Source organism: Vulpes vulpes, chromosome 13 (assembly GCF_048418805.1).
Source record: "Vulpes vulpes isolate BD-2025 chromosome 13, VulVul3, whole genome shotgun sequence".
NCBI classification, from domain to species: domain Eukaryota; kingdom Metazoa; phylum Chordata; class Mammalia; order Carnivora; family Canidae; genus Vulpes; species Vulpes vulpes.
Genome location: NC_132792.1, coordinates 83,689,779 through 83,716,418, shown reverse-complemented (window position 1 = coordinate 83,716,418; position 26,640 = coordinate 83,689,779). Strand labels below are relative to the sequence as shown.

The 26,640-nt window shown below is 38.2% G+C and overlaps 1 protein-coding gene across 3 annotated transcripts in view; it reads right to left on the bottom strand.

Moving 5' to 3' along the window:
* PIEZO2 (piezo type mechanosensitive ion channel component 2) overlaps nucleotides 1–26,640 on the bottom strand; it is a 441,773-nt gene that overhangs the window by 160,295 nt on the left and 254,838 nt on the right. For all 3 annotated transcript variants that reach the window (XM_072734883.1, XM_072734882.1, XM_026005962.2), the window contains exons 6-7: nucleotides 15,676–15,886; nucleotides 14,171–14,384 (exon numbers count right to left, since the gene is read on the bottom strand). In XM_072734883.1, coding sequence (XP_072590984.1) covers nucleotides 14,171–14,384; nucleotides 15,676–15,886 — 425 coding nt within the window. The remainder of the gene's footprint in view (nucleotides 1–14,170; nucleotides 14,385–15,675; nucleotides 15,887–26,640) is intronic.

Genomic DNA, 26,640 nt, shown 5'->3' with positions numbered 1-26,640 from the left:
CCCAAATACACAACCTAATTTGACACCTTAAAGAACAGGGAAAAGAAGACCAATTGGATCTCAAAGTTAGCAGAAGAAAGGAAATAATAAAGATTAGAAGAAAAATAAATGAAAAATTGAAAAACAATAGAAAATATTAACCAAACTAAAGGTTGGTTCTTTGAAAAGATAAACAAAATTGACAAACCTTTAGCTAAACAAGGAAAGAAGAGAAAGGACCCAAATCAAAACTTATAAACAAAAAAGTAGACATTACAACTGATAACATAGAAAAGCAAAGAATTGCAAGAGACTACTATAAACAACTTCACACTAACAAACTGGACAACCTAGAAGAAGTGGAAAAACTATTAGAAACATACAAATTACCAAGATTGAATCAAGAAGAAATAAAAAATCTGAATAGATTTAGTAAGGAAATTGAATCAGTGATCAAAAATATCCCAACAAACAAAAGTCCAGGACCAGATGTCTTCACTGGTATATTTTACCAAACATTTAAAGACTAATTAACACCAATATTTCTTAAACTCTTCCAAAAAAAATCAAAGAGGAAGGAATACCTCCAAAGTCATTTTATGAAACCAACATTATCCTGATACCAAAGCCAGAAAAGAACACTACTAGAAAAGAAAATTATAGGTCATTATTTCAAATGAATACTGATTTAAAAATTGTAAGGGAAAGGAGGGGAACTGAGTGGGAAAAATTAGAGAGGGAGACAAACCATGAGAGATTCCTAACCATGGGAAACAAAGGATTGCAGAAGGAGAGGTGGGGAAGGATGAGGTAACTGGGTGATGGGCACTGAGGAGGACCCTTGATGGGATGAGCACTGGGTGTTATACTATATGTTGGCAAATTGAATTTAAATTAAAAAATGTAAACAAAATTCTATATAAAATAATAGCAAACTGAATTCAGTGGCATTGAAAGATGATTTACCATAATCAAATGGAATTTTTCCCAGGGATTCAAGGATGGTTCAACAAATACAAATCAATCAATGTGATACATTACATTAATAAAAAGAAAGGAAATAACCACAGGGTAATTGCAATAGACACAGAAAAAGCATTTGACAAAACTAAACATCCATTCATGATAAAAGCTCTTAACAAATTAGGCACAGAAGGAACATATCACAACATAACATAGGCCATATGATGACAGCTTGATCATACTCTATGATGAAAGATTGAAAGCTTTTCCCATTAGATCAGGAACAAGACAAGGTGCCCACTATTACCACACCTATTTGACATAGTACTGGAAGTCCTAGCTTCATAAATCAGGCAAGAATAAAAATAAAAATAAGTCAAAACTGGTAAGGAAGAAATAAAATTGTCTCTATTTATTAAATTATAATCCTAAAGACTCAATAAAAAAAACTGTCATATACAAATAATGAATTCAGTAAAGTTTAGGACACAAATTAACATACAAAAATCAGTCATGTTTCTATACACTAACAACTGAAAAAGAAATAAATCGATCCCATTTACAGTAGCAGCAGAAAAATAAAATACTGGGAACAAATTTAACTAAGGAGGTGTAAGATCTCTTGGTTGAAAATTATAAGACATTGATGAAAGATATCCAAACAGATACAAATAAGTGGAAAGATACCCTGTATTTGTGTATTGGAAGAATTAATATTGTTAACATGTAAATACTACTGAAAGCTGTCTATGGATTCAATGCAATTCTTATCAAGATTCCAATGGAATTTTTTACAGAAGTAGATAAAACACTCCTAAAATGTATATAGAAACACAAAAACCCTCAAATAGCCAAAGAAATCCTAAGAAAGAAGAACAAAGCAGGAGGTACCACACTTCCTGAATGCAAGCTATCTTGTAAAACTATAGTCATCAAAACAGTATGAAAATGGCATAAAAATGTACAAATATACCAAGGGAACAGAACAGAGCACCCAGATATAAACCCAAACATACAAAGTCAACTGATGCTTCAAAAGGGAGCCAGGAATACTCAGTGGAGAAAAGACAGTCTCTTCAATAAATGGTGCTTGGAAAACTGGATTGTCATATGTAAGAGAATGAAACTAGATGCCTATTTTACATCATTCACAAAACTAACTCAAAATGAATTAAAGACTTAAATTTAAGACCAGAAGCCATGAATCTCCTAGAGGAAAACAGGAATAATAGCTCTGTGTCATGAGACTTGGTAATGATTTTTTGATATGATACCTAAAGCACAAGAAAGAAAATAAAAAATAAACAAGTGGGAGTGCATCAAACTAAAAAGCTTCTGCACAGCAAAATATATCATCAGCAAGGTGAAAAGACAACTTATGGAATATGAAAAAATATTTGCAAACCATTTATCAGAAAAGGAGCTAATACCCAAAACATATAGGAAACTCCTACAACTCAATATCCAAAAAAGCAAATACCCCAATTTAAAATTGGGCAAAGAACCTGAATAGACATTTCTCTAAAAAAAGGTACATGAAAGGTCAATAGGCACATGAAAAGATGCTCAGCATCACTAGTCATTAGGGAAATGCAAATTAAAACCACAATGAGCTTATCATCTCACACTTGTTAGAATGACCATTATCAAAAAGGATACGAGATAACAAATAACTGGTATGGATGTTGAGAAAAGGGAACCTGTGTGCTGCTGAACTGTGAATTGGTGTAGCCTGCAAAACAGTGTGGAGGATCCTCAAAAAATTAAAAATAGAACTACCATATGATTCAGCAATTCCACTTCTGAGAATATATCCAAAGGTACTGAAAACACTAATTGGGAAAGATATCTGTGCCCCCTGGTACACAGCAGCGTTATTTACAATAGCCAAGACATGGAAATGACCTAGTGTCCATCAATTGATGGGTGGATAAAGTTGTGAGGTATATATACAATGGAATTTTATTCAGCCATAACACCAAGGAAATCCTCTCATTTTCTTCTTTCTTATTCCTATCATTTTCAACAACACAAATAGACCTTGAGAACATTGTGCTAGGTGAAATATGTCAGACAAAGACAAATACTATATGATCTCATTTACATGTGGAATCTACAACTAACCAACCAACAACAACCCACATTCATAGAAAAAAGATCAGACTTGTGGTTACCAGATGTGAAAAGGTAGGGGAGGGGAAACTGGAGGAGGGTGGTCGAAAGATACAAACTTCCAGTTACAAAATAAGTAAGCACTAGGGATGTACTGTACAAACTAATGACCACAGCCAATGACAGAGTTAACCCTGTCGTGTGAGACATAGCAAAATGGTTAAAAAAGTCCTAAGAGTTCACATTATAAAGAGAACATTTTTTTTCTTTTCCTCCGTCTTTTCTGTTTATTTTATCTACATGAGAAGATGGGTGTTCACTGATCCTATGTGATAATCACTTCATAATATATATAAGTCATACCATCATGCTGTAGCCTGAACTTATATAGCAATGCATGTCAAATATTTCTCATTAAAATTGAGGAAAAAATCATATTGTGTATGCCTTCTACACCAAAAACTATGGAGAAAAGTAGAACTAACATTTCTTAATCGTCTTCTGATTGTAAGGCCTGGGCAGACTGTTGTGCAACACCATCTCATCAATATTCACCACAGCTCTCTCATTTTAAAGGCAAAGTCCAGAGAAATGAAGAAACATAAACCAAAGTCCCTCAAAATTAAGAGATAAACCTGGTGTCCAAGAAACACAGTATGAGCTGAAATCTCTAATTTCTTCAAAAGTGAAAGCTATTTACTACATTAACCATGTTAACTTTAACCATCAGAGATAAAGCTATTTTTGAACTTTCTAAATGCATAAATGTAAAACTATCTATTTTTTTTTCTCAAGCAAAAGCTAAATATTTGCCAACACCACAAGTAAGGAACCACATGTACTACAGCCTCCTTAGTTTCTTGCTGGACTTCATATTTCACTAACTGGGGACATGTACCACAGAACACAGCAGTGGGACTGCAGTGGATGTCCTGAAACTGACAGTGACCTTTCTAGGAAATCATTTTCCCATGTCTCATAGCCAGTGGCCCTATCTGTGGTTTAGAGTTCAGGAAAAGTCTAAACTAGTTTTACTTTATTTTGGTGCACTAAGAGATGAAACACCAGGGTTGCAGGAGACAGAGCACAAAACAGATTGAACAGGGATTTCCTAAAAGCAGTGTGATCAGCAGTGTTAGAGTCTGACAGTACCCAGGCCACCCAAACCCAAAACTGGCAGGGAGACACATTCATAGACAATCATTATGGTTCAGTGCAGCAGGTGCAAGGAAGCAAGTCTGCATAGAGTAACTGCCCAGATAATAATTTTCGGTCCTCACAGACAGAAACATGGAAGGTTCCAGAAGGAGGTGTACATGCTAGCCAGTGGGATGAAGAAGTAGGACATCTCCAGTGAAGGAAACAGCACAAGGGGTAGAGTAGCTTAATGTTCTCAGAGAACTGCAGTTGAGGTGCCAGATAAGGCTACACTGTCAGTTATGGAAAGTGAGTTTGAATAAAAAACTCTTGTGGGATCCCTGGGTGGCGCAGCGGTTTAGCGCCTGCCTTTGGCCCAGGGCGCGATCCTGGAGACCCGGGATCGAATCCCACGTCGGGCTCCCGGTGCATGGAGCCTGCTTCTCCTTCTGCCTGTGTCTCTGCCTCTCTCTCTCTGTGACTATCATAAATACATAAAAAAAATAAAAATAAAAACTCTTTTGTGTGTGTTAACACGCTGTCTACAACAATAAAATCAGGTCCTTTTAAATATGCACCCTACATGATCCAGCATTTGGTGGGTATTCCCCTATTTAATACAACACTTCTCTCTGAGACAAGCATTATTCTCATCCCTATTTTCTATATATGGAAACCCAAGCACAGACCATGAGGTATAGTGGTGCCCAGATGCTCTGTCTAGAAAGTAGCGAGGCCAAGATTCATCCCCTAGGTGTTGGGCTCCAGAGAATGCATTACCACAATCCTCTCCATATTTATCACATTATAAGACAGGGGACCCCCACCTTCTGCTTGATAACAGGGACAGCATTTGGGCAGAAAGTCCTGCCCTGTTGCTGCATGTATGCAGATGAGCTGCTCTTGTATATATGAACCCAGCAGAACGAGACTGGACTGTTAGGTCAAGTACTATGTGGATCCCACAGAGAGTAGAACAGATTTTCCATGAAAATGGAAAGGACACCCTTCCTGGGAAATGCTCTCAATAAGTAAAAGGTGAAAATTTTTGGTCCACAACATTTAATCAAGGCTGACATTCTGGAAAATGAGGTTGAAAAGTTTTAGTTTCTCTCAGTTAGATAAACATCCTGTGCCAAAGCTTGTCCACCTGGTGAGAAGCAGTAGCTGCTTCATACATGATGCCAGGCGTCATGGCTGTGTAGGGCACCCCATTTAACAGGCCTCCTGGGTCTACCACACACCTACACCTAGGTCCACACACACCTAAGGTCCTAGGTAGCCATAAGGTTATGGCAAATTGCCCGATTGGACTCAGGGGTTCAAGTATTTATGTTCTTTTGATTTTCCATTTATCTGTGGAAAGTCAATGTCTCTTTTGGCTTCTATTTTCACTTTTCAGATAAGCACAAGTGAACCCTCCTTGAGACATTGAACAGGTCACTTAATCGCTAAAATTCTTTTCAGAATGAAACCCAGAGTTTGGTTATCTTTATATCACCTACAAACTCTACAAGTCTATAGATATCTGCCAGTGCCATCTTTTAACAAAAAGGTAAAGGAAAAGTGTTAACTTCTTTGGGTGAATTTACATTCTTTACCATGAAAATGGCCTGCTTTACATTTATCCCTGCCCCCCTACCCCTGACTGCTTTCAGATGAAATTCTTGCCAACTGGTTTCCATGGAAAATAATTTAGTTTTTCTGTGCTGTTTTTGTAACTAAACTCTAGATTACTCCAACGCAAGACAGGCACAACATAGCAATCCAGGGCTGGGGTGAAAAGTACATTCTTAGAAATAACTGAATGATAGAATAGCTTACAAAGCCAACTGCAGCAGACCTGACAGGAAAACTGATTGCATTGTTCCGTTTTCTAAAGGACCCACTGGCTTCCCTCAATCAGGAGAAAAAGACAGCATTAAGGCCTTTATTACTCCCTACATATTATTGACATTTTTATGACTAGCATTAGGATAGTGTAAATATAATAAATGAGTTTGTGTTCTTCATGTTTGTTTTTAAACATTTTTCATAGAATAGTTAACTCATGATGTTGGAGATTCAGGCTTTGCTTTTTTCTTTTTTTTGTTGTTTTAACCCTGAAATAAACACAAGCTTTTCCTTCTTTAAATATAATGCATTTTCTTATCATCATTATTTTTGAAATAGCACATAAGAAGGGTAACATGGGGCAAATCATTGTCTATTTATTTTACAGAGAATCCTACTTTCACAGAGAAAGGCCTCAAGATCTCTCTCATTCCTTCCTGCCCTTTCATGTTCAGACTTCATATCTTAAAGTGAAGAAGGCAGCAAATGAAGAAAATAAATTTGAGCAAATAAGTCCAATCCCTGAAGTAATTCCTGCAGATGTTCTTGAGAAAGTTCAGAAGTTGGAACAAAAGCCAGTTGAAGACCAGATGAGATAATTTAAAGAATGACCTATCATCCCAATGCTTAACACACACATAATGTTCATTAATAGGGTCAAAAAATAAATGTACATGTTCTAAGTGTCTCCATACTAATTAAGAAAACAATAGGCTTTTAGCCTCCAGTCACATCTTCCACCCTGGCCCACATCAGAACTTTTACCTGTTTTATTGAGATAACTTAAGATTAAAAAACAAAGAACCCACTTCTTGTCAGAATTTTTTTTTTTAGATTAGTTCAACTCAAAATGACTTTTGGTATCATCTTCACAAGGAAACGTAGTCAGTGATGTGCTGCCAAACTGTTGCAATTAGCTTTTAATTACTGCCACTGGTAAGTAGAAGTTTATCACATTCAAATGTGTCTTAAAGCCTTTCAAGGTACCTGCCATTCATAACAATGAAGAACAAATCAGGTCCACCAGCGTGGCCCCATTCCTACCCAGCATACTTTTTGAAATTTTAGTGCAGAAAACCTGCAGGACAGAAATTGTCCAAGATTCAAAGCTTCATAAATGTGGCCAGCCCTACAGGTAGGAAAACAGGTGAGGATAATCATATATATAATTGGAGAAATCTGAACATAAGCCTACCATCTTTAATCTTGCTTCATGTCTTTCAAAATAGAAAATGGTTGCTGTCTATAGAAATTCCCTTGAAAATACAAAACCTTTGGAAGAGATTACAGGCTGCATTAACAAAGCCAAATTTTGTTACTTCATCATTTTTGTTAGGGAGACCTTCAAAAATAGCAGCTGTCACTGGGCTCTATTCTATTAAACAAATTATGTTGACTGGTACATTCTTGATCTCACATAAAGTTAGGTGGATTTGTTGTGCAGTTTTATTTTGCTGGATAAACTTCAGAAGAGTGGTCACCAAGTTTTTTATGTGGTTATAGCATTTCAGATTTAGGAAAAATTATCCTACTTTCAAACACAAAGTCTTCACCTTCCCATGAGTACAATCATAGCTATCAAATAATGAGCCCTGAATTTTGTTTTGGAAAATCTGATCATGTGCTTCCTATGTGCAAAACATGGAAGAGAATCACTAATTCTCCTCCTGAGGCAATGTCACTCCTCTACTCTGCTTCTATGTGAACTTTAATCTCCTATTCATCCCATATACTCACCTTCTCAACACCCTTCCTTGGCTAAATGTAATGGAAAATTCCATCACAGGCCTGGAAGGAGCTGGAAGGAAGCACACAATCTCCTGGTTGAAAGAAGAGGTCACCTTGGAGAAAAATGAAACTCCAGATCTGTGCTACACCTAGATATGGGATTTCAGTATACATTACTGAGGGAATCACCATGTATATTATCACAATATTGGCCCAGGACTATTGAAATCTCCAGATCCTTGTAGCAGAGGCAAGTACCAAACAGTCCTGCAGAGACTCCTTCACAATTGAGGGAATGTGAGGTTGCACCTTGCTCAATCATGAGTTTTATTTAAATTTAGAAGTAATGTGGGTACTCATCACAGCATTAATGAAGATAGCAAAAATGAGGAACAATTTAAATCAACATAGTCGGGCAGCCCCGGTGGCGCAGCGGTTTAGCGCCGCCTGCAGCCGAGGGCGTGATCCTGGAGACCAGGGATCGAGTCCCACATCCGGCTCCCTGCATGGTGCCTGCTTCTCCCTCTGCCTGTGTCTCTGCCTCTCTCTCTAGCTGTGTCTCTATGAATAAATAAATTAAAAAAATAATAAATCAACATAGTCAATGAAACCATAAAAATCCTAGAAGAGAACATAGACAGTAACCTCTTTGACATCAGCCATAGCAACTTTTTACTAGCTATGTCTCCTACGGCAAGGGAAACAAAAGCAAAGAGAAACTATTGGGACTACAGCAAAATGAAAAGCTTTTGTACAGCAAAGGAAATGATCAACAAAATTAAAAGGCTTCCTGTGGAATAGTAGAAGATATTCACAGATAACATATCAGCTAAAGGGTTAGTATATAAAATACATAAGGAACACTCAAAAAATGAATAATCTGATTTAAAAATGAGAAGACACGAATAGACATTTTTCCAAAGAAGACACAGACGGCTGACAGACACATGAAAAGAAGCTCAAAGTCACTCATCATCAATATAATACAAATAAAATACTACAATATTTTAAATATTGTACAATACAAAATGCAAATAAAAGCTACAATAAAATAACACCTCACATCTGTCAGAATGGCTAACATCAACAACACAAGAAAAAACAGGTGTTGGAGAGGATGTGAAGAAAGGGAACTCTCTTGCACTGTTGGTAGGAATGCAAACTGGTGTAACCACTCTGGAAAACAGTGTGGCGGTTCCACAAAAAGTTAAAATAGAACCACCCTATGATACAGCAATTACACTACCAGGTATTTACCCAAAGGATACAAAAATACTAATTCAACGGTATACATGCACCCCAATGTTCACAGTAGCATTATCTACAATAGCCAAATTACGGAAATAGCCCAAGTTGTCCATCGAAGGATGAATGAATAAAGATGTGATACACACACACACATACACACAATGGACTAACACTCAGCCATAAAAAGAATGAAATCTTGCTATTTGCAATGACATGGAGGGAGCTACAGAGTATTATCCAAAGCAAAACAAGTCAATCAGAGAAAGACAAATGCCATATGATTTCACTCATATGTGGAATCTAAAACAAAACAAATGAGCAATGTGATAGAGAGAGAGAGGCAAACCAAGAAACAAACTCTTAATTAGAGAGAATCAACTGGGATGCCTGGATGGCTCAGCAGTTGAGTGTCTGACTTTGGCTCAGGGAATGATCCCAGAGTCCTGGGATGGAGTCCCACATTGGGCTCCCTGCATGGAATCTGCTTCTCCCTCTGCCTGTGTCTCTGCCTCTCTCTGTGTCTCTCATGAATAAATAAATAACATCTTTTTTTAAAAAAGAGAGAACCAACTGATGGTTACCAGAGGGGAAGTGGGTTGGGGGAACGGGTGAAATAGGTGGTGGGAACTGAGGAGTGCACGTGTTGTGATGAGCGTAGGGTATTGTATGGAGTGCTGAATCACTCTTTTGTACACCTGAAACTAATACTACATTGTATATTAGCTAACTAGAATTTAAATAAAAGCTTACAAAAATAAAGTTAATGGAATTGAAAAAATCTATGTGGTCAGAAATCAGGGACTGACTATAATCTATCGATACATTCAAGCACTTTGCAGCCTATGGCAATCACATTTTAGAAAACCATTTCATAACATGGGAGAATGTAAAACAAAAATGTAAGGCAACTTACAAAACAGTATGTGCATTATGATTCGGAGTTTGTTTTAAAAAGGCTCATATATGCCTAGGAAAAATTCTGGAAGAATATAGACTCAGAAATAAATAGCACTTATTTCGGGAGGCTGGGATTACATTTTAAAAAGGTGGTTTTCCTTATCCTTCATTATATTTTTCCAAATAATCACCAAAAAAATAGGTATTATACTAATGATAAACAAATCAATTCAAATTTTCTAAAAATAAAGATAATTTGGACCAGAGAGCGCATTTGAAAGCTTTTGAGAAGACAAAAATGGCTTGTCCATTTTGTCTCCAAAAATGGATTGTTTTAAGAACAGCCACATCTGAAGCTGGATATATACGCTGAAATCTCTGTGGTTATAAAATTTTTGACAAGTGCCCAAGCAAGATGAGTTTCTTTTGCCACTTTCCAGTTTGTTTTCTTCCAACTTAGAATTTGGGGTTGATAACAATGCACTGGAATTACACCTTATGAAAAAACTATTGTTTTAGATATACAAATTTTCAAGCTTTCTAGGACTAAAATGCAATGGCTTGTGATCACCAAGTGAATGGAGGGAGGGTAGGAATCTACAACAAGGCAGTGTATTTATATTTATATTTGTATTTCATTGTTTAGCTAAAAAAGTCTATACCCTAATAAGCAACTTAACTTTTAATGACTTATCTCTATGAAATTATTTGTGATGAACTTTTTAAACTGTTTAAATGGATCATCTACAAAATGTAAATATAATTACTTAATATGATTATTATTATTACATGTAATAAATTATAATTTTGTTTGTGACAATTCGAATGAGTAATAAATACGGCACGTTGTTACCCTGTTAGGACAATTATCACCTACATCATAGGTTGGTAAGGCTTGTTCGCCACTTGTTTGGGTATAAAATATGAGCTAACAATGGTTTTTACATTTTTTGTTTTGTTTTGTTTTTACATTTTTGAGTGGCTGGAAAAAATCAAAAGAAAAATAATACTTCGTGACATGTGAAAATAATATGAAATTCAAATTTCAGTGTCCACAAAACTTTACTGGAAAAGAACCTCATCATTCTTTTAAATCTGTCCGTGGCTGCTTTTCTGCTACAATGGCTTCTTAACATAATTGCGACAAAGCCTAAAATATTTACTAGCCGATCCTTGGCACAAAAAATGTTTTCGAGGTGGTTCTGAATATTTTTTATTATTTATTTATTTATTTTATTGGAGTTCAGTTTGCCAACATATAGCGTAACACCCAGTGCTCATCCCATCAATTCTGAATATTATTTGTATTTCCTATCCTCAGTCTCTAGATGGCAGAAAAGATCCTTAAACTGGGGGGAGGGGATGCTGGCATATAGAAGATACTTACATTCCCAATTAAATCACCCTCTAAAAGTCAGCCCTTCCAACAGACAAAACTTTTTTTTTTTTTAAGATTTTATTTATTTATTCATGAGAGACACAGAGAGAAGGGCAGAGATACAGGTGAGGGAGAGGCAGCCTCCCTGCAGGGAGCAAATTGCAGGACTCGATCCTGGGGCTCAGAGATCATGACCTGAGCCAAAGGCAGATGTTCAACCACTGAGCCATCCAGGTGCCCCAAAAACATTTTTTCTATGCATGTTCAACAGACAAAAAAATAAAAGAAACCAAAGGATTCATTTAGTCTAGAACTTGTGTCTGTACTGAAATTCAGCATTTATTCACTTCTGCCTAAAATAAATAGATATTATATAAATCTGCACCATTAATGAGGCTTCTCAGGTGTAACCAACACATGAAATTGTAATATATTTAAAGTGTACAGTGTGTTTATTTGATAGACGTGTACACTGTGAAATGATTACCTCAATCTAGTTCACTAATACACCTCACATAATTACTTTTTTTGGTGAAAATGTTTAAGATCTAATCTCTTAGTAACTATCAAGTGTACAATATACAATACAGTACTATTAGCTTTAGTGAACCTGTGCATTAGATCTTCAGGATTTATTCACCTCATATGTGAGTTTGTACTCTTTTACCAGCTTCTCCTCTTTCCTGCTCACGTCACCCCTGGTAACCACTTTTCTACTCTGTTTCTGCGAGTCGGCTCTTTTGTTTAGATGCCATATATAAGTAGACAAATATACAGTATCTGTCTTTCTCTGTCTGACTTATTTCATTAGCATAATGCCTTCAAGTTTCATGATGTTGTCATGAATGGCAAGGTTTCCTTCTTGTTAAAGACTGAATAATATTTCATTGTGTTTATATACAGTATATATATACTGTATTATATATATATTACATATATAATATATGTAATTATATATATTAATTATATATATTACATCTATATATGATATATATGATATATGTATATATGATAGATGTAATATATGATCTATATATGATAGATGTAATATAGAAAGAAACTTAGCTTGTTTCCATATTGTGGTTCCTCAGTTTTAATGTGTCTATGTAACATTCTTCTCTTTTTAGACTGAATTATACTTGGTAAACCTCCAGATTATGCCAATTGGGTTTAGAATTTGTCAGTTTATAAGTGTGTGTTGAGTACTAACTTGTTTTAACAGGATATAAGTGGTTTTAGGACTTGAATTTTTTTCTAGACTTGTGTAGACACAGCTACAGACTAGACAGATTTTATGTATGAATTAATAAAAACAGGGTAAGCACACACAACCCTGATTCATATTTACTATCATATGAAAACACAATCAGGATCCCTTGAAAGAAGGATGCAAATCTACATCATGAGGTTGCTAATATTACTCATGTTCTTTTAAATTGAAGGTTCCTCATTTCCCAACAAAAGGACAAAAAACATCTACACCACTTCCCAGACACATCAGAGATAAGGCTACAGGCACTGCTTTCAGCCCCCTCATATTCTCTCCCACCATTTCTGTCTTCGCTTCTTTTTTCTATAAATTCCAATTATAAACTTTTCTACAGAAACAGAAAGGTTGAAACAGCACAATGGATAACCCAATGCCAATCATATATTTTCCTATACCCCACCCAACAATCATGCACCTAAGAATTAACAATAATTCTATACAATCAGCTAATAACCAGTGAATGTTGACATTTCCCCCATTTAACCTCAGAATGTCTTTTAGAGATGTGTCATTGAACCAAGATGTCATCGAGAGTCAGTCTTCACATCTGTCTGCTGGATCTCCCCAGTTATCTTTTAAAATAGAACAGCCCTTATCCTTACTGCCTCTACATACATTTCTCTTCATGATGCTGAGTTTTTTAGAGATCAGATAATTTGCCTCATAGAATCCACATTCTGGGTTTCTCTGTTTTCTTGTGGAGTCATTACATTTATCCTTTATATGTTACTACAATGCAGAGGTTAGGTCTAGAAGTTTAACAAAATGATGCTGTATATGTCATATTGCATCACATCTACAAGTGTGAAATGTTGAGCTATCCCACTTTAGGTAGTACTAGTTTGATCAATTGGTTGCAGTGTTGATCACCACTACAAAAGTTTGATTTTCCCTTCGCCATTGGCAAATGGTCATTGAGGTTATACTTTGTCATTTTGCAAACATCCTTCAGCCCAACAGACCCTTTTTAAAGTAATGGTTTCAGTTTGCAACAAAAATCAGTATTTCATTAAGAACAGAGATAGTAATTTTCTAATTCTTTTATTCTTCCCCTTTTCATTACTAGTGTTATCCTGTAAAGGTGGGTTTTGTCTCATCAGCTGAGAATCTCCTAGAGTTTCTTCTAAAAAGTCAAAGCAAATGCTGGATTCTTTGCCTTTCATCCTCATTTTTCAAAGTAAGGAGTTGGTGTAATAGTCGTCTTCAACTGAAGCAAATCAGCTCTCTCTCTTCATGAATTCATGCATTTTTATTTTTATATTTTTATAATCAATTCATTATTATTTTTGATGTTCTATTTGGCCTGTGAGAGCATCCTCCAGCTGGATGCTTTAACACGTTACTATTCTTTGATGTAAAATGTTCTCCTGGGATCTCTTTCACAGCTGAGCCCAAATAACAGTCTTCTCTCTCTCCATGTTCCAGCAGCACCTCTATCTGAAGTGACCTTCTACTTCCTTCTAGATTTTGTCATTCAATAACCTGAAAGCACTTGATTGCTTCTCACATCCCCACTAAACCTCTGCTGAACACATGAATTGGCATCAGGAAGAAACCCTGCAAAGTCAAACGAGATCATAAAGGAGGGCTAGCTCCCCTTGAAATGTTTTAACAATTTTTCTTACCTTGCATAGTAGTCATTGGGTGGAACAGCTTCTTGAAAGAATTGGAACTGGTATAAATAAAGTCCAATCAAGTGTCCCGCAGTGAAAATAGCCAGCAGAACACAGAGGCAGCTGAACAGCAATGGATCAAACGTCCGGCACCAGGACCACCAGGTGCACAAACCCAAAAATACAAAGAAGTACACGGATGAAGTCAAAGATGGCAACATCATACCTAAGGAAGAAGAGTGGTGGTCATGAAAAACTGCGCAGAATGAGAAAATAATTTACTACTCAGGAAATATAACTATTGGGGATTATGTACACTTCCTTCATATGCTTTCAGGTATGGGTCAAGTTATTAATATATGAGTCACATTTTATTTATAAAATCAGAACTTATGCTATTTTTGTGAAAAAAGTCATACATAAAGCGATATTTACAAATATATAGGGAAACACAAGATGATGAAGAAATTCTTCCCATGGTGTTTGAGCAAAGTAAATATCTACTTTGCATACAAAAGAATTTGGCATATTTACTTGCCTGTTTCCAAGTTTCTACTCCTCCCTCTCCATTTTTCAGGAATACTCTATGTCCACTCCAACTTTCTCTGATACCACTTTTTATAATAACTTACTTTTTTGTTGTTGGTTAAGTAGGATTCATAATAATACCACACCTGTGGCAAAGTCTCACTAAAACTTTGCCCTACCTAAAAATGATCAATGATTTACACTCTTACCAAAAGGGGACATGTAAAATGAGGTATTTGACAGGTATTTAAAAACTTTTGGGGGGGCAGTTTGAACTGACTCTATTAAAATACTGGGATATATTTCTTGTGAAATTCTATTCTCTTTCCCACTTTTTAATTTTCCTATTAAAAAATAGTCACATCATTTCATTTTGTACAATTTCAACAAAGAGGTATGGACTAAAGTTCACAGTAGCTGTGGAGCAGCTGCCAACCTCAGGATGGAAGGAGGGAGAAGATGAGATAACATTATTATGGAACAAGCAGTCAGCAGCCAAGATTTAAAGGAAGTGAGTGTCTGTGCTGCAAGATTACAATCTAACTGAGAAAGAAAAATAGTATGTCCTGGAGAGTTAAATTAAGATTGCTAATGATCCAATGTAAACAGGCTTTCAGGACCCACAAGTGTGGCTCTGGAGGGGTACACCAACACTGTGCATCATAGCCCACTGCCATTCATGGGCTCTGGGGGAGAAGGAGAGTGTTTTTCGGATCTACACATTCAAAAAAGTGATATCACTTAGATATAGAAAAAAATTGCTTTGCAGAAGTTGACAGAAACCAACTAAAAACACAAATGCTAGAACTGAATGGGGAAAATTATTTCTCTGTGTGTGCTGCGTACACCTGGCTGGTTTTATACCAGCTCCGGTTATGAGTTTAGTGTCACAAACCAGAATTGTTTCTTTTTGTATATTCTCCTTGGCCCTGTCTCTCGTTATTCGCCAGAGTGCTACATGTGCTCCATCCAGTGCCGGAAACTCTCACCTGACGAACCAAGTAAAATTGTCACCACAACTTTCCCAGCGGTGGTTATCATGTTGCCGATAAACTCCTTAAGCTTGGAGGCCACAGAGGCGAGTCTGCGGAACATTTTTAATTTTGTGCTCTCTTCCACCTCGCCTTCAACACCATCCCCTTCGTCTAAATCCTCTTCATAGATCAGTGCCTCTTCTGGATCTAGTTTTTCTCCTCCAGCCTAAATAAAGGAGAAACAGAAAACACTGCAGTCCAGAACTCTGCATGCCCATCCAGCAGATTATATGGTTGGTAATTTATAGGTCAGTCAGTGAGGTGAACTTCACAAACCAGCAGAAAAATGCAGACACCCACTTATGTCCCCCCAGGTCTCGGACAGTGCCTTTGAAAGCCCAAGTCACTTGGATCTTTCCTGAAGAAGTAAACAAGAAACGTCACCAATTATAGGACTCTGGACAGCATGTTATCTGAGCCACATGAAGTCATTTTTTTTATATATATAGGCAGAAGAAGAAAATGAAACAGCTATTAAAAATCTTAACTTTCATCAATCTTGGTTGGTTCCTCCCATTTATAGAGTTTGCCATCAAGGTGACAGGTAGTTTGAAGTACCCATGACTTTAACCAAAATGGTGAATCAAATCAGTGCTTATGAAATTTCTTTTCTTTCTGAAGTAAATTTTGTCCACTCTTTTCATGTTTCCTGGCCAAGGGAGGGTGAGTGGTCTTAGGTTACTTGACTAGATACATGGTCACTTCCTATTTTATCCTTTTAGAGACTGATATACAGATTCAGTCCTAAGTGATTCAGCACCTCAGGACAATCATCAGAGATTTAGAGAAGAAACGCATGGCTAGAATATATACATATTTCTATGAATTATTTTAAACTGGGTATACAAGGTGTTTTTTTCTGTTTTGTTTTTAGAGAATACATAGAAATGAACTTTTTTTTTTTTTTTTTTTTTTTTTTTTTTTTTTTTTTTGCTAATTACAGTCTTTCCCTAGATGGCTTAGGATTTCTTTAAGAAATTGTTAGAAACATAAGCTATCACTTTAAGATAAAAGGTTATTTTAGATGCAGGAAGTTTTGTTTGCATTTGTCTCTAGGCTGGAGGTCTTAATTTTAGCCCACTGAAAAGATTGCACTGGTGGCAGAGCCAGAAGGATCCTTAGGCCCAATTCAGACATCAATTTAAGACTTAAAAAATACAGCTTCAGCCTCTCCATGCTTCTCATTTTAAAGGTTTTTTTTTCTTGATACACTTAGGTCAGATATTTTAAGAATCTTCACTAATGGTAACTGGACCTCTAACTAAGCCCATGTACACTAGAGGAAGCCAGCATAGGAAGGCTGATACAAAGTTCAGGTTAGTACTGAATGACCTTGAGAACTCAGAGACCTTCTCTTGGCCTGGAAAGGTATGGGTCACTTGTAACTTAAGCTGCCTCCTGCTGAAGCCAAGGGTACAGGATGCCCGGCCACCCTCTATACCACACACACAGATTTAATCTCAGGCCTACTCAAGTCTATATACCCAAATTGGGTTCTATAGTATTCTATCATGATACATTTGCATTTTTTCCTGAAGGAAAAGGAATGTCTCATGCTTATTCAAGAAAATTTCTCTATGTGTTCAGGGCCTAGTGTGTACTAATACCTCATAAGAGATGCAGTAATAAACATGTGAACAAGTACAAAATAAACTAGCTGAATATCTCACAGTAACAAATGCTAGTCAGAGAATTAAAATATGGTGATGTGACTGTGAGTGGCAAGGTGGCTATTTTAGATTCTAAGGTCAGAGAGAGACTTTCTGAGGAGGTGACATTTAGGCCAAGATCTGAATGTCACAAAGTCACCAGCCATGTGAAAATCCTCAGTAAAAACATTCCAGATGGAAGGAAGAGCTAGTCAAAGGCTCCATGGTAGGGCCAGAAAGAAGGCATATGTTCCCTGACATAATTCTTCTTCTACCAATTCACCCTCCTCATTGTCAGCTGATGAGCCCACTTCCTACTTCACTGAGAAAGGGTGTTAACCTGTGGCTGGACATCAGTCTACCAACCTAAAACTCACCTGTGCAGCAGGCACTCTGGTTCCTCTGTCCTGTGACTGTGGATGAGCTGTAATCCCTGAGACACCAGGGAGAAGTATGGTCCCAGGCATCTTCCTCTCACCCTAGCATTACCTTGTGCTCCCTTTCTCCCATATCTCCCCATCAACAAACAAAACATGCCTCACTTTCTCCAACCCAAATCCTTCCAACTCACATTTGCCTCTCAAAATGACTCTCCCAGAGCTGACTAAAAATATGGCGTCACTTCCCCTATAGCTAATTTCTCTTGAACTCACTCTAACAGGACTTTGATCGCCAGTCACTCCACATAATGAGGGGTATGACGTGGTCTGTTTCATGTGGTGATGCCACGGGAGACCACAGCTAGGAGGTTATTGCTGTGGTCAAAGAAACAGGAGCTCATGGTGCTGAAGAGAGGTTTGAGTCTTTGCAGTATGTCTTAAAGGTCAAGTCGGCAGAACTCATCAGTAAATTTGATATGGAGAGAAGAGTGCATCAATGACAGTTTTGTATTTTTGTCATTACTGAGAAGATGGGGATAATCGGGGGTGGAACAGGTTGGAGAATTCAGTTCTGAGATGTCCTTCAGGCTTTCTTGTTGGAGATGTTACAAGGGCAGCCGGCATAGAAATCTAGAGAGAGGTGGAAACTGGGAAGGTCTATCTGAAATTCCAGTGGTAGAGAGATGGTTTTGAAGGTGATGAGATAACCTAGAGAAAATACAGAGCTTGCTCATGTCTCTGTGCTATCATACCTGGAGCCAGTCTGTCTCTCCAGCCCTATTCCCATCTTTCCCTAGAAACACCCCCTGCAGGCAACCACGTGGGGGAACCCAAAGTCCACAGGCTCTCTTGGCCTTGGGACATGCTTGGAATGTGTCCTTGGCCATGGTATCCCCTCCTAACTCCTCAGGCACTCCTATACCAGCTCTTCCTTTCCACCTGCCCTCGTTCCCCTGAGCAGTTTCTGTGGGGATCCATCCAGTGAAGGTGCTGCTATGGCGTCCACACTACCACACTCAAACTATCTGTTCATGGGATATGTGTTGCTTAATTTCCCCTTCACAACAAGGCGATACATAAAAAAGAAAGTTCAGCCAAAACCTTCAGTCACTGTACTTAAAAAAGGAGACAGGGAAAGACAACACAGCTAGAGCTACCTAGGTCCCAGTCAGAAACATACTCTTAACTTTCATAATAAATGGCTTATTATTCAGTTGTGGACTTGCTACGGACATAGATTAAATCAAATAAAATTCTCTGGGAGAACCTTTGTGAGGTTAGACAAACGCATTTCCTTGACCTCTCCTGGGCGGGACTGGGGCCCCTGTGACTTTTATAAACATACCACTGTACTTGAGGGTTTTCAGCATTTTTGTACCAGAATCCCTGGGGCCCTCAGTTGGAAACACGTTCTAAACCTGCCAAGCTGAGAGAGAGCCAAAACTGAGCCAGGTTGGCCTCTGTGAGCCCCTACTGTCCAGGCTGAGGCCAGAACTGCCATTAGTCACATCAGGCCTGCTTATTAACAGGCAGGCTTTCTCCTCCTAAATGATTCGTCTGGTTAAGTATAAACACTGATCCTCTGCAACGGCGTCCACTCACTCGAATATATTTACTAACACGCAGCCTTGCTTGTGGGAGTTGTAATCTCTCCCGGTATTGGAACGCAACTGGACTCTGGCCTTCATTTCCCTGGTTCCAGAGCGATCTTAGAAATTAAAGAGAGAACACTTTACAGTTTAGAAAGGAAAAAAAAAATCCATATTATTACTGCCCATGTCAACATCTAAGACTTATTTGAAGACATGTAAATCCTTCAACTTGCCTTTGCTAAAAGTTGCCAGCTTCAAATGTGCCAACAGGTATTCCCGTAGCATCTCTGGGATGCTACATGTATGCAATGCCACACTTTTCTCAGAACCCAGGTCAAGGTCTGAGCACCAAGCAGCCATCACATTTCATCCCACAGCTGCCTCCCTGCATGACCACCTCCACACTTGACACATGCCCAGCAGCCTTTCCACACAACTCAGACAAGGAACACCCAACAGCTAGTTTTGATGGAACACAAGCATCCATTTTTCCTTAGTTCCGAGAAGTCAAAGATTCAGCCTGGGTTGGGGTATGTCATGAAGATCACCCAGGATCCTTTAAGAGGACAGGTACCTAGCTTCACCTCAAACTTCCTAAATGAGAAATTCGGGAGCAAATCTCAGGCATCTGTATGACCAAACAGCAGCCCTACATGATATTTTAAAAAGATTTTATTTATTTATTCATGAGAGACATACAGAGACAGACAGATAGGCAGAAGGAGAAGCAGGCTCCCCACAAGAAGCCCGATGTGGAACTCGATCTTGGACCTGGGAATCATGCCCTGGGCCAAAGGCAAATGCTCAACTGCTGAGCCACCCAGGTGTCCCCCTACACGTTTTTGAAGCAACCAATCTAGAATCCAAGCACAGGCTACCATCCACTGGTTCCACACTCGGCAGACTATGCAAAATTGCAAACATTTTGTTGGAATCATACGCTAGGCAGACCCCCTAATTAGAAAATACATCGAAGTTTATCTGTGGAACCTCCTTCCGGTTTCTGTCAACCTTGACATGTTAGCCTAGAACTTCTCATCAGATGAATCCACTTTCTTCTTTGTGGCTAAAACCAAGCTATTAAAAACATTTTGATGGAGTGTACCAAAGTCACAAACAACGAGCCAAAGATCTGGAGGCAAAGGGAACATTTTTCTAAAGTGTCATGAGTAGTTTATTCATTGTTTATTATTAAAAGTTAACAATTTATCTTTACAGAATGGGTTCATCTCAACAGAAGAGCCCAGAGAAGGGAAAGGCAAGTGTGGTGCCTCATGTACAAGACAAATGCTACAGGCACTGTGCTGCCTGCAGGAGAAAGCAGAGAGAGAGAGCCTTGTCTCTGTGATGTCACCATACATTATATAAGCCTAACAGGAGAGCATCATACGGATAAGCCAATATTTCACACTTGTTTTAGGAAGATTATTTTTCTAAACTTGCAAGAGCAGTGGAGCCTGGTGCCACCATTGACATTCTCCTGACTCATGGACACTCTGATGTCTTGCATCTGAACCTTCAGAAACATCTCAAGTCAAGTTAGAGACTGCACCAGTCTCTGAGAATCAACTGAACATCATTTGAAAGGGAAATGAACAATAATGGAGAGCAGCCAAATTGGACTCACCATTATTTTAAAGGCTTATATCTTAAAGGTTTATTTTGAAAAATCAATTAATTGTATACCATAAAACCAAGTCTGTATTAAAACACATAGACACACAAACACATCCTGATACTATCTAATCAGTTTGTCTCTAGTTATAGAGATTATTACTGACCTGAACCATCCATTTTCTCTTATAAGAAACAGCTGAGTTTAGCTCTTCTAACTGACACACCCCGTGTTCCCCCTAGAAATAAAGAATTCAGGGAGTGATAAAAAAGCAACATTCTGAAGGCACACAGCCCTTCCTGTTGCTCCAAAATTTCCTGAAAGATTCAGGACCCATATAATACCTTCTGATGGACTGAGATGAAAATAAAATGTTTGTCTTTGTTATTAAACTATTAAAAGGCTGAGCAGTGCTGGTGTGGCTTTGGAATCCACAGCATTACTTTCCCATCCTCCATTCCTGTTCCTCCCTCCTCTCAGAACTTTTCCTGAGATTGAACTCTGCTCTGAGCACTGCGCCACGTCCAGGGTGGGAATCCACCCTGGCACCCCAGAGGTTTGCACTCACCCGGAGGAAATAAACCAAGTTATATGTAACAGTTTATAAAATAAGAATATAAAATCCTAGGAATATTGAGGAGGGAAAAGGATTATGTCTAATTACCGGGACCTGGAATGCCCAAATCCAGTTATTCCCAAAGCAAACATGATGGAAAAAAAGGACAAATGTCTTGGGGAAAAAAACGAAAAAAAAAAAAAAAAAAAGAACAGTCCCTGTTAAACGTTAGTTTTTGCCCATTCTGGCACATAGTAGGTACTGAATAAATAAGCAGGCCCCTGGATAAAAACTCATCCTTCTCTGCAGTCACAGCAAGGAGACATCACTGAAGACAGATGTGTGGGTCTGCCCTGGCCCTGCCACATCTTCTAACAGTTTGGGAGAGAAGCAGCTCTTTGCAGATAATCCTGGCCCAGGGCTGACCGCTTTACAGTTTGTTGCTTTAGTTTTATACTTCGGAGTGCTTTGTACAAGGCTCCATGTTAATTAATCCATGCTGAACCAATTAACTTGATAAGCACATAAGTATTACTATTTGTACAACCTCAAGCTACTATGCTAACTTAAGATTTGCTGCAACAGAGAACATGACAGATGTGACCCTTTCCCTCACTGAGTTTATAATTTAGTGAGGGAGATAGAAAGTAAATAACAACACAAAGAGCAGTATCTAGGGTAATTACAGAGTGTGATAAATGTTACGGATATAACAAGACAGAGAACAGGGGAAAATCCAGGAGAGTGGTCAGCAAAGGCCTCTACGGGAAAGAGGTCACCCGACGATAGAGGAGGAACTAGCCATGCAATGAGCAGGGAGTGAACCTCAAGGCCGAAGGGAAAGAGCTAGCTGGTTCTGGGCACAGAAAAGCACAGGGAGAGGTAGGACAGAGCACAGGATGAGGGTGTGGAGGCAGGAAGTGCCAGGACCCGCAGGGGCCTGAATTTTGTTCTCATTTAATTAGAATCCAATGAGGTGTTTTACCTAAGGAAGTGACTTAATATGATCTACAATTTTTCAAAGATAATCCAGATGCTGTGTGTGCTATCAGTGGAATAGGGCAATAATGGAAGCTGGATGTGGGAAGGTCCAGTTGTAGGTTATTTTGAGGTCTAGATGAGAGAGGGGATGAGGACTGTGGCAGTAGAGATAGGAAAGTGAACAGATGTTAGGCAACATGTCAAGGTAGCACCCGTAGGACCTGTTGATGGTCATGGATAAGGGGTCCAAGTGGTTATAGCAACTGAGTGAACCGTTATCTGATTAACTTGAGTGGGCAGTCAGCAGAAAGGCTGGGTAGAAGGAAGGGTGAGAGATCTAGCTCCTGCCCTCAAACACACCACCAATACTTTGGAAGAAACATGGGGAATTAAATGACATTGAGTTGGTGACAACACCATCTCAGGAGTATTTACAGTTGAAGGAGGGCAGCAGGACTGCCCTCAAAGAAGTAAGGCAGCTTCAGACTTCCTGCAACAGGAGCAGGTGACAGAGGTGGGCACCGAGTTTCCTCCCATCCCACATGTGCCTGACCATGCTACCCTCACTGAAGGGACACTGGGCTCTGCAATCTCTCCAAACAAGTTTCCCTTGTGGGCAATTTGGTGTTACTTGCAATTCAAATGCACAAAATTGCCTGTCGAATATTCCAAGGACAGAAAAAAAAATACTGAGAATTTCTAAAAACATAGATCTAGACATATTGTTAAGGGTAAATGTCTACTTTGGAGCTTTGATTTTCTTAAAAAAATAAAGCAGAGAATAGGCATGCACTGTTAAATGTTGTTAAATGGATGAACGAATGGGAGAGAAATGAAGGTGTATTTAATTTGGAATAGTTTTAGTCTAATAACTTAAAAATATTTGAATTGCCTTCCTGATTGCTTATTCTTTCCTTTGTTTTTACTATCAGGCACATTTTCAAGTCCCGTCCATGCAAAGTTCACTCGATTACCTGTCCAATAATATAACGCCCCTGCCTTTCTATGTGATAAAGTAGGTATGCTCTTCAGGTGTGTTTTTCTCAGAGGAGAGGATGAGAGAGACTGCATCTCACCTTGTGTTCAGGTAACTGAAAGATAGTGGTTTATACATTTAGCCATGGATCTAAAGCTAACTTGTCCCTATGATACTCATACTGAAGCTCGTACTGTAATACTGAGCTTTTCTGAAGCTTTTTTAAAAAGATTTTTTATTATTATTTATTTATTCATAGAGACACACAGAGAGAGAGAGGCAGAGACACAGGCAGAGGGAGAAGCAGGCTCCATGCAAGGAACTCGACGTGGGACTCGATCGTGGGTCTCCAGGATCACACCCCAGGCTGCAGGCGGCGCTAAACTGCTGTGCCACGGGGGCTGCCCTGAAGCTTTTTTTTTTTTTTTTTTTTTTTTTTTATGATAGTCACACACACACACAGAGAGAGAGAGAGAGAGAGAGATGCCCTGAAGCTTTTTGAAGACAACAGGACAATGATTTCCTCCAATTAAAAACTTTCTTCTTATTTAAGCTAATGGCATCTAAAATCACCACAGTGAAAGGTTCCCCTAAACTGTCAATGTGTTTAACCCAGAGAAGACGGACCAAGTGTGCTGCATTTGGGAGGGCAACTGACAGTAAGTTCTTGCCTGGTTCCTGACAGTGACCTTGACAGGCAGCAAAAGCCATGAAGCACAAGGCTTGTAGGGCAACTGGGCACTTGCCCAGCTTCTTACTGTATTGCATGCTGCCATGTTTCAGAAGATCATGTCTGTGTGCTTGAAAAGACAGGATCTAGAAAACTTAAAACAGGTGATTTGGGACTAAATCTCAAGGGAGACGCTAAATGCCTTATTATAAGGGGACAGTAGAAAGATCGAATTCTATCATTCTCGGTTTTTTTGCTCTTCCAAAAAAGAATCTTGGGGTGCCTGGGAGGCTCGGTCAGTTAAGCATCTGCCTTTGGCTCAGGTCATGACCCCAGGGTCCTGGGATTGAGTCCGCATTTGGTTCCCTGCTCAGCAGGGTGTCTGCTTTACCCACTGCCCTTCACCTTTGCTGGTAAACTCTCTCACTCTCTGTCTCTCAAATAAATAAATAAAATATTTTTTAAAAAAGAACAGCAACTTGAACCTCAAAGCTGAGACTTGAGGTATAGCCCCGTTGGTGATTTTATGTGCCAGAATGCAGATGCTGTAGAAGCCTAATGGACATTAGGTATTATGAAGAAAGGTACAGATTTTGAGGCTCAAAATGAATCTCCAAATAATGTTAGCAGGATCCAAATGTTGCACCCATGAATTTTTAAAAGATGGTGGATGCTTATACTGAAATATTCTTTTTATGCTTCATACTTGGTTTGTTAGACTATTTAAGCTGACCAAGTCATGACTAAAGTTCCTATTTGAATAAACATTTCATTTATCATAAATTTGGATTAATAACATATTAGAATACTATTTGCTTCCCAAAAAAAGTAAAGTCTGAAATCTGAATAAATAGCTAGAAAGAGCTAGTAGTACAGAAATATACAAGATAACAGCAGTTTGGTGAAATCCCAAAGTGCTTCATTGCAGAGGTAACCCTTTCCTACACAATTCAATTTTCATAACGTAACTCATTTTTTTTAAGATTTAAGATTAGGGATCTTTCTCCCAGTTTATGATTTGTAGATCTGCTTCTGAATTGTAATGAACAGGTAAACAAGACCACAGATGTGTCAGTTCAAGATTCTCCTACCTGCTGACTTCCCCTGGGGCTTTTCAAGGGGAATCCTGGGATCTGCAATCCCCTTTAAAACAGCAAATTTGAGCCTCATTATCAAGTTGAGGAATATTAGGAAAAACTCCGTCTTCTCCAGGGATTAGTTACTAGTTTAAAACAACGCTGGATTTGAAAAGAAATTCTCCCAGGCACCAATGGATTAATCTTGCCATTTCTCCATTGAGATAAATGAAAGAAGAAACAATGCCAGCAAATACTATTCTTTCAAAGGATCCTCAAAAACCAAACATTCTACAGTGCAAATGTCAAGATTTAGAAAAGGGAGAAAATATGTTGGGGCCTTCCAAAACAAAATAAATTCTCCTACTTATTTTGGCCATGGTTTCTATTCTTTTCAGACTCAAGCCAGATTGTTCACAAGTAAGAAATATTTCCTTGTGGACTCATCTCAAAAGATTCACACACCAGCCTGCTCCTTCAGGGCCACCTGGTGGGCTGGAATGAACTAGGTGAATGGAAATTAATACCTAAATGAGGCCAAAACAAATTTAAATGAGAAGAAATTCAACTGCATAATAATGATATTTAGTATTTTCAAAACCCCAAATAATTAATATTTAGAATGTCTATAATCTTTGATAGATTTGTTGTATAGACTTGTTGAATTATATCCTTGTTTTATTGTTTTGTTTTTGATAACAATACAAGGCAATTTGCTGCTTATCTGTGAGGCACATAGTTCATTTGCCATAACTGAGAACTGTCTTCCTTGTTCTCCTTGTCATTACCACTCTCAGAGTAAGTTGTTTCAATTAACTTCAGTTCTGCAGGTTAAAATTCTTGCCAAAACCTCTGAATAACAACATCTGGTACTTGTGTCTTACGTCAAATGTACAGAGTGGGTCTTTTTAGCATTTTTTCTTTATAAATTTCATCTTTCAATTACCAAATCAATTACTTTTCAAATCAGTGTTGCTGAAACTCACATAAGGAAGTACAGTCACTAGAATAGAGAGCAGGGTTCAGAACCAGATCTGGGGACCGTGATGAGCTGTCTAACTGGTGTCCATACACCTAGTGAGATCTAACATGTTTCCTGATCCTCCTGAAACTCTTTCTACTAAAACACACAGCTAAAAATTAACACACATTTTCCTCATTATTTTTATCTTTTTCCAAGTCTTACACTTTTCCAAAAGTATATCTATTTTTTTTCTCTGGAATGCTTTAAAAGAACTTCATCAAAACATGCTACCACGAGTCCACTCTGAAGAGCAAGGTGCACAGACCAGAAAGCTTTCCTTCAGGGAGGAACTGCTTTTTTCTCCTAAAATTACCAAATTTATTAAATCAAATTATTAATATCAAATTATTTTGTGATAACTAAGGTATCTAGACAATGGGTTATAATATGAATTTAAAAGG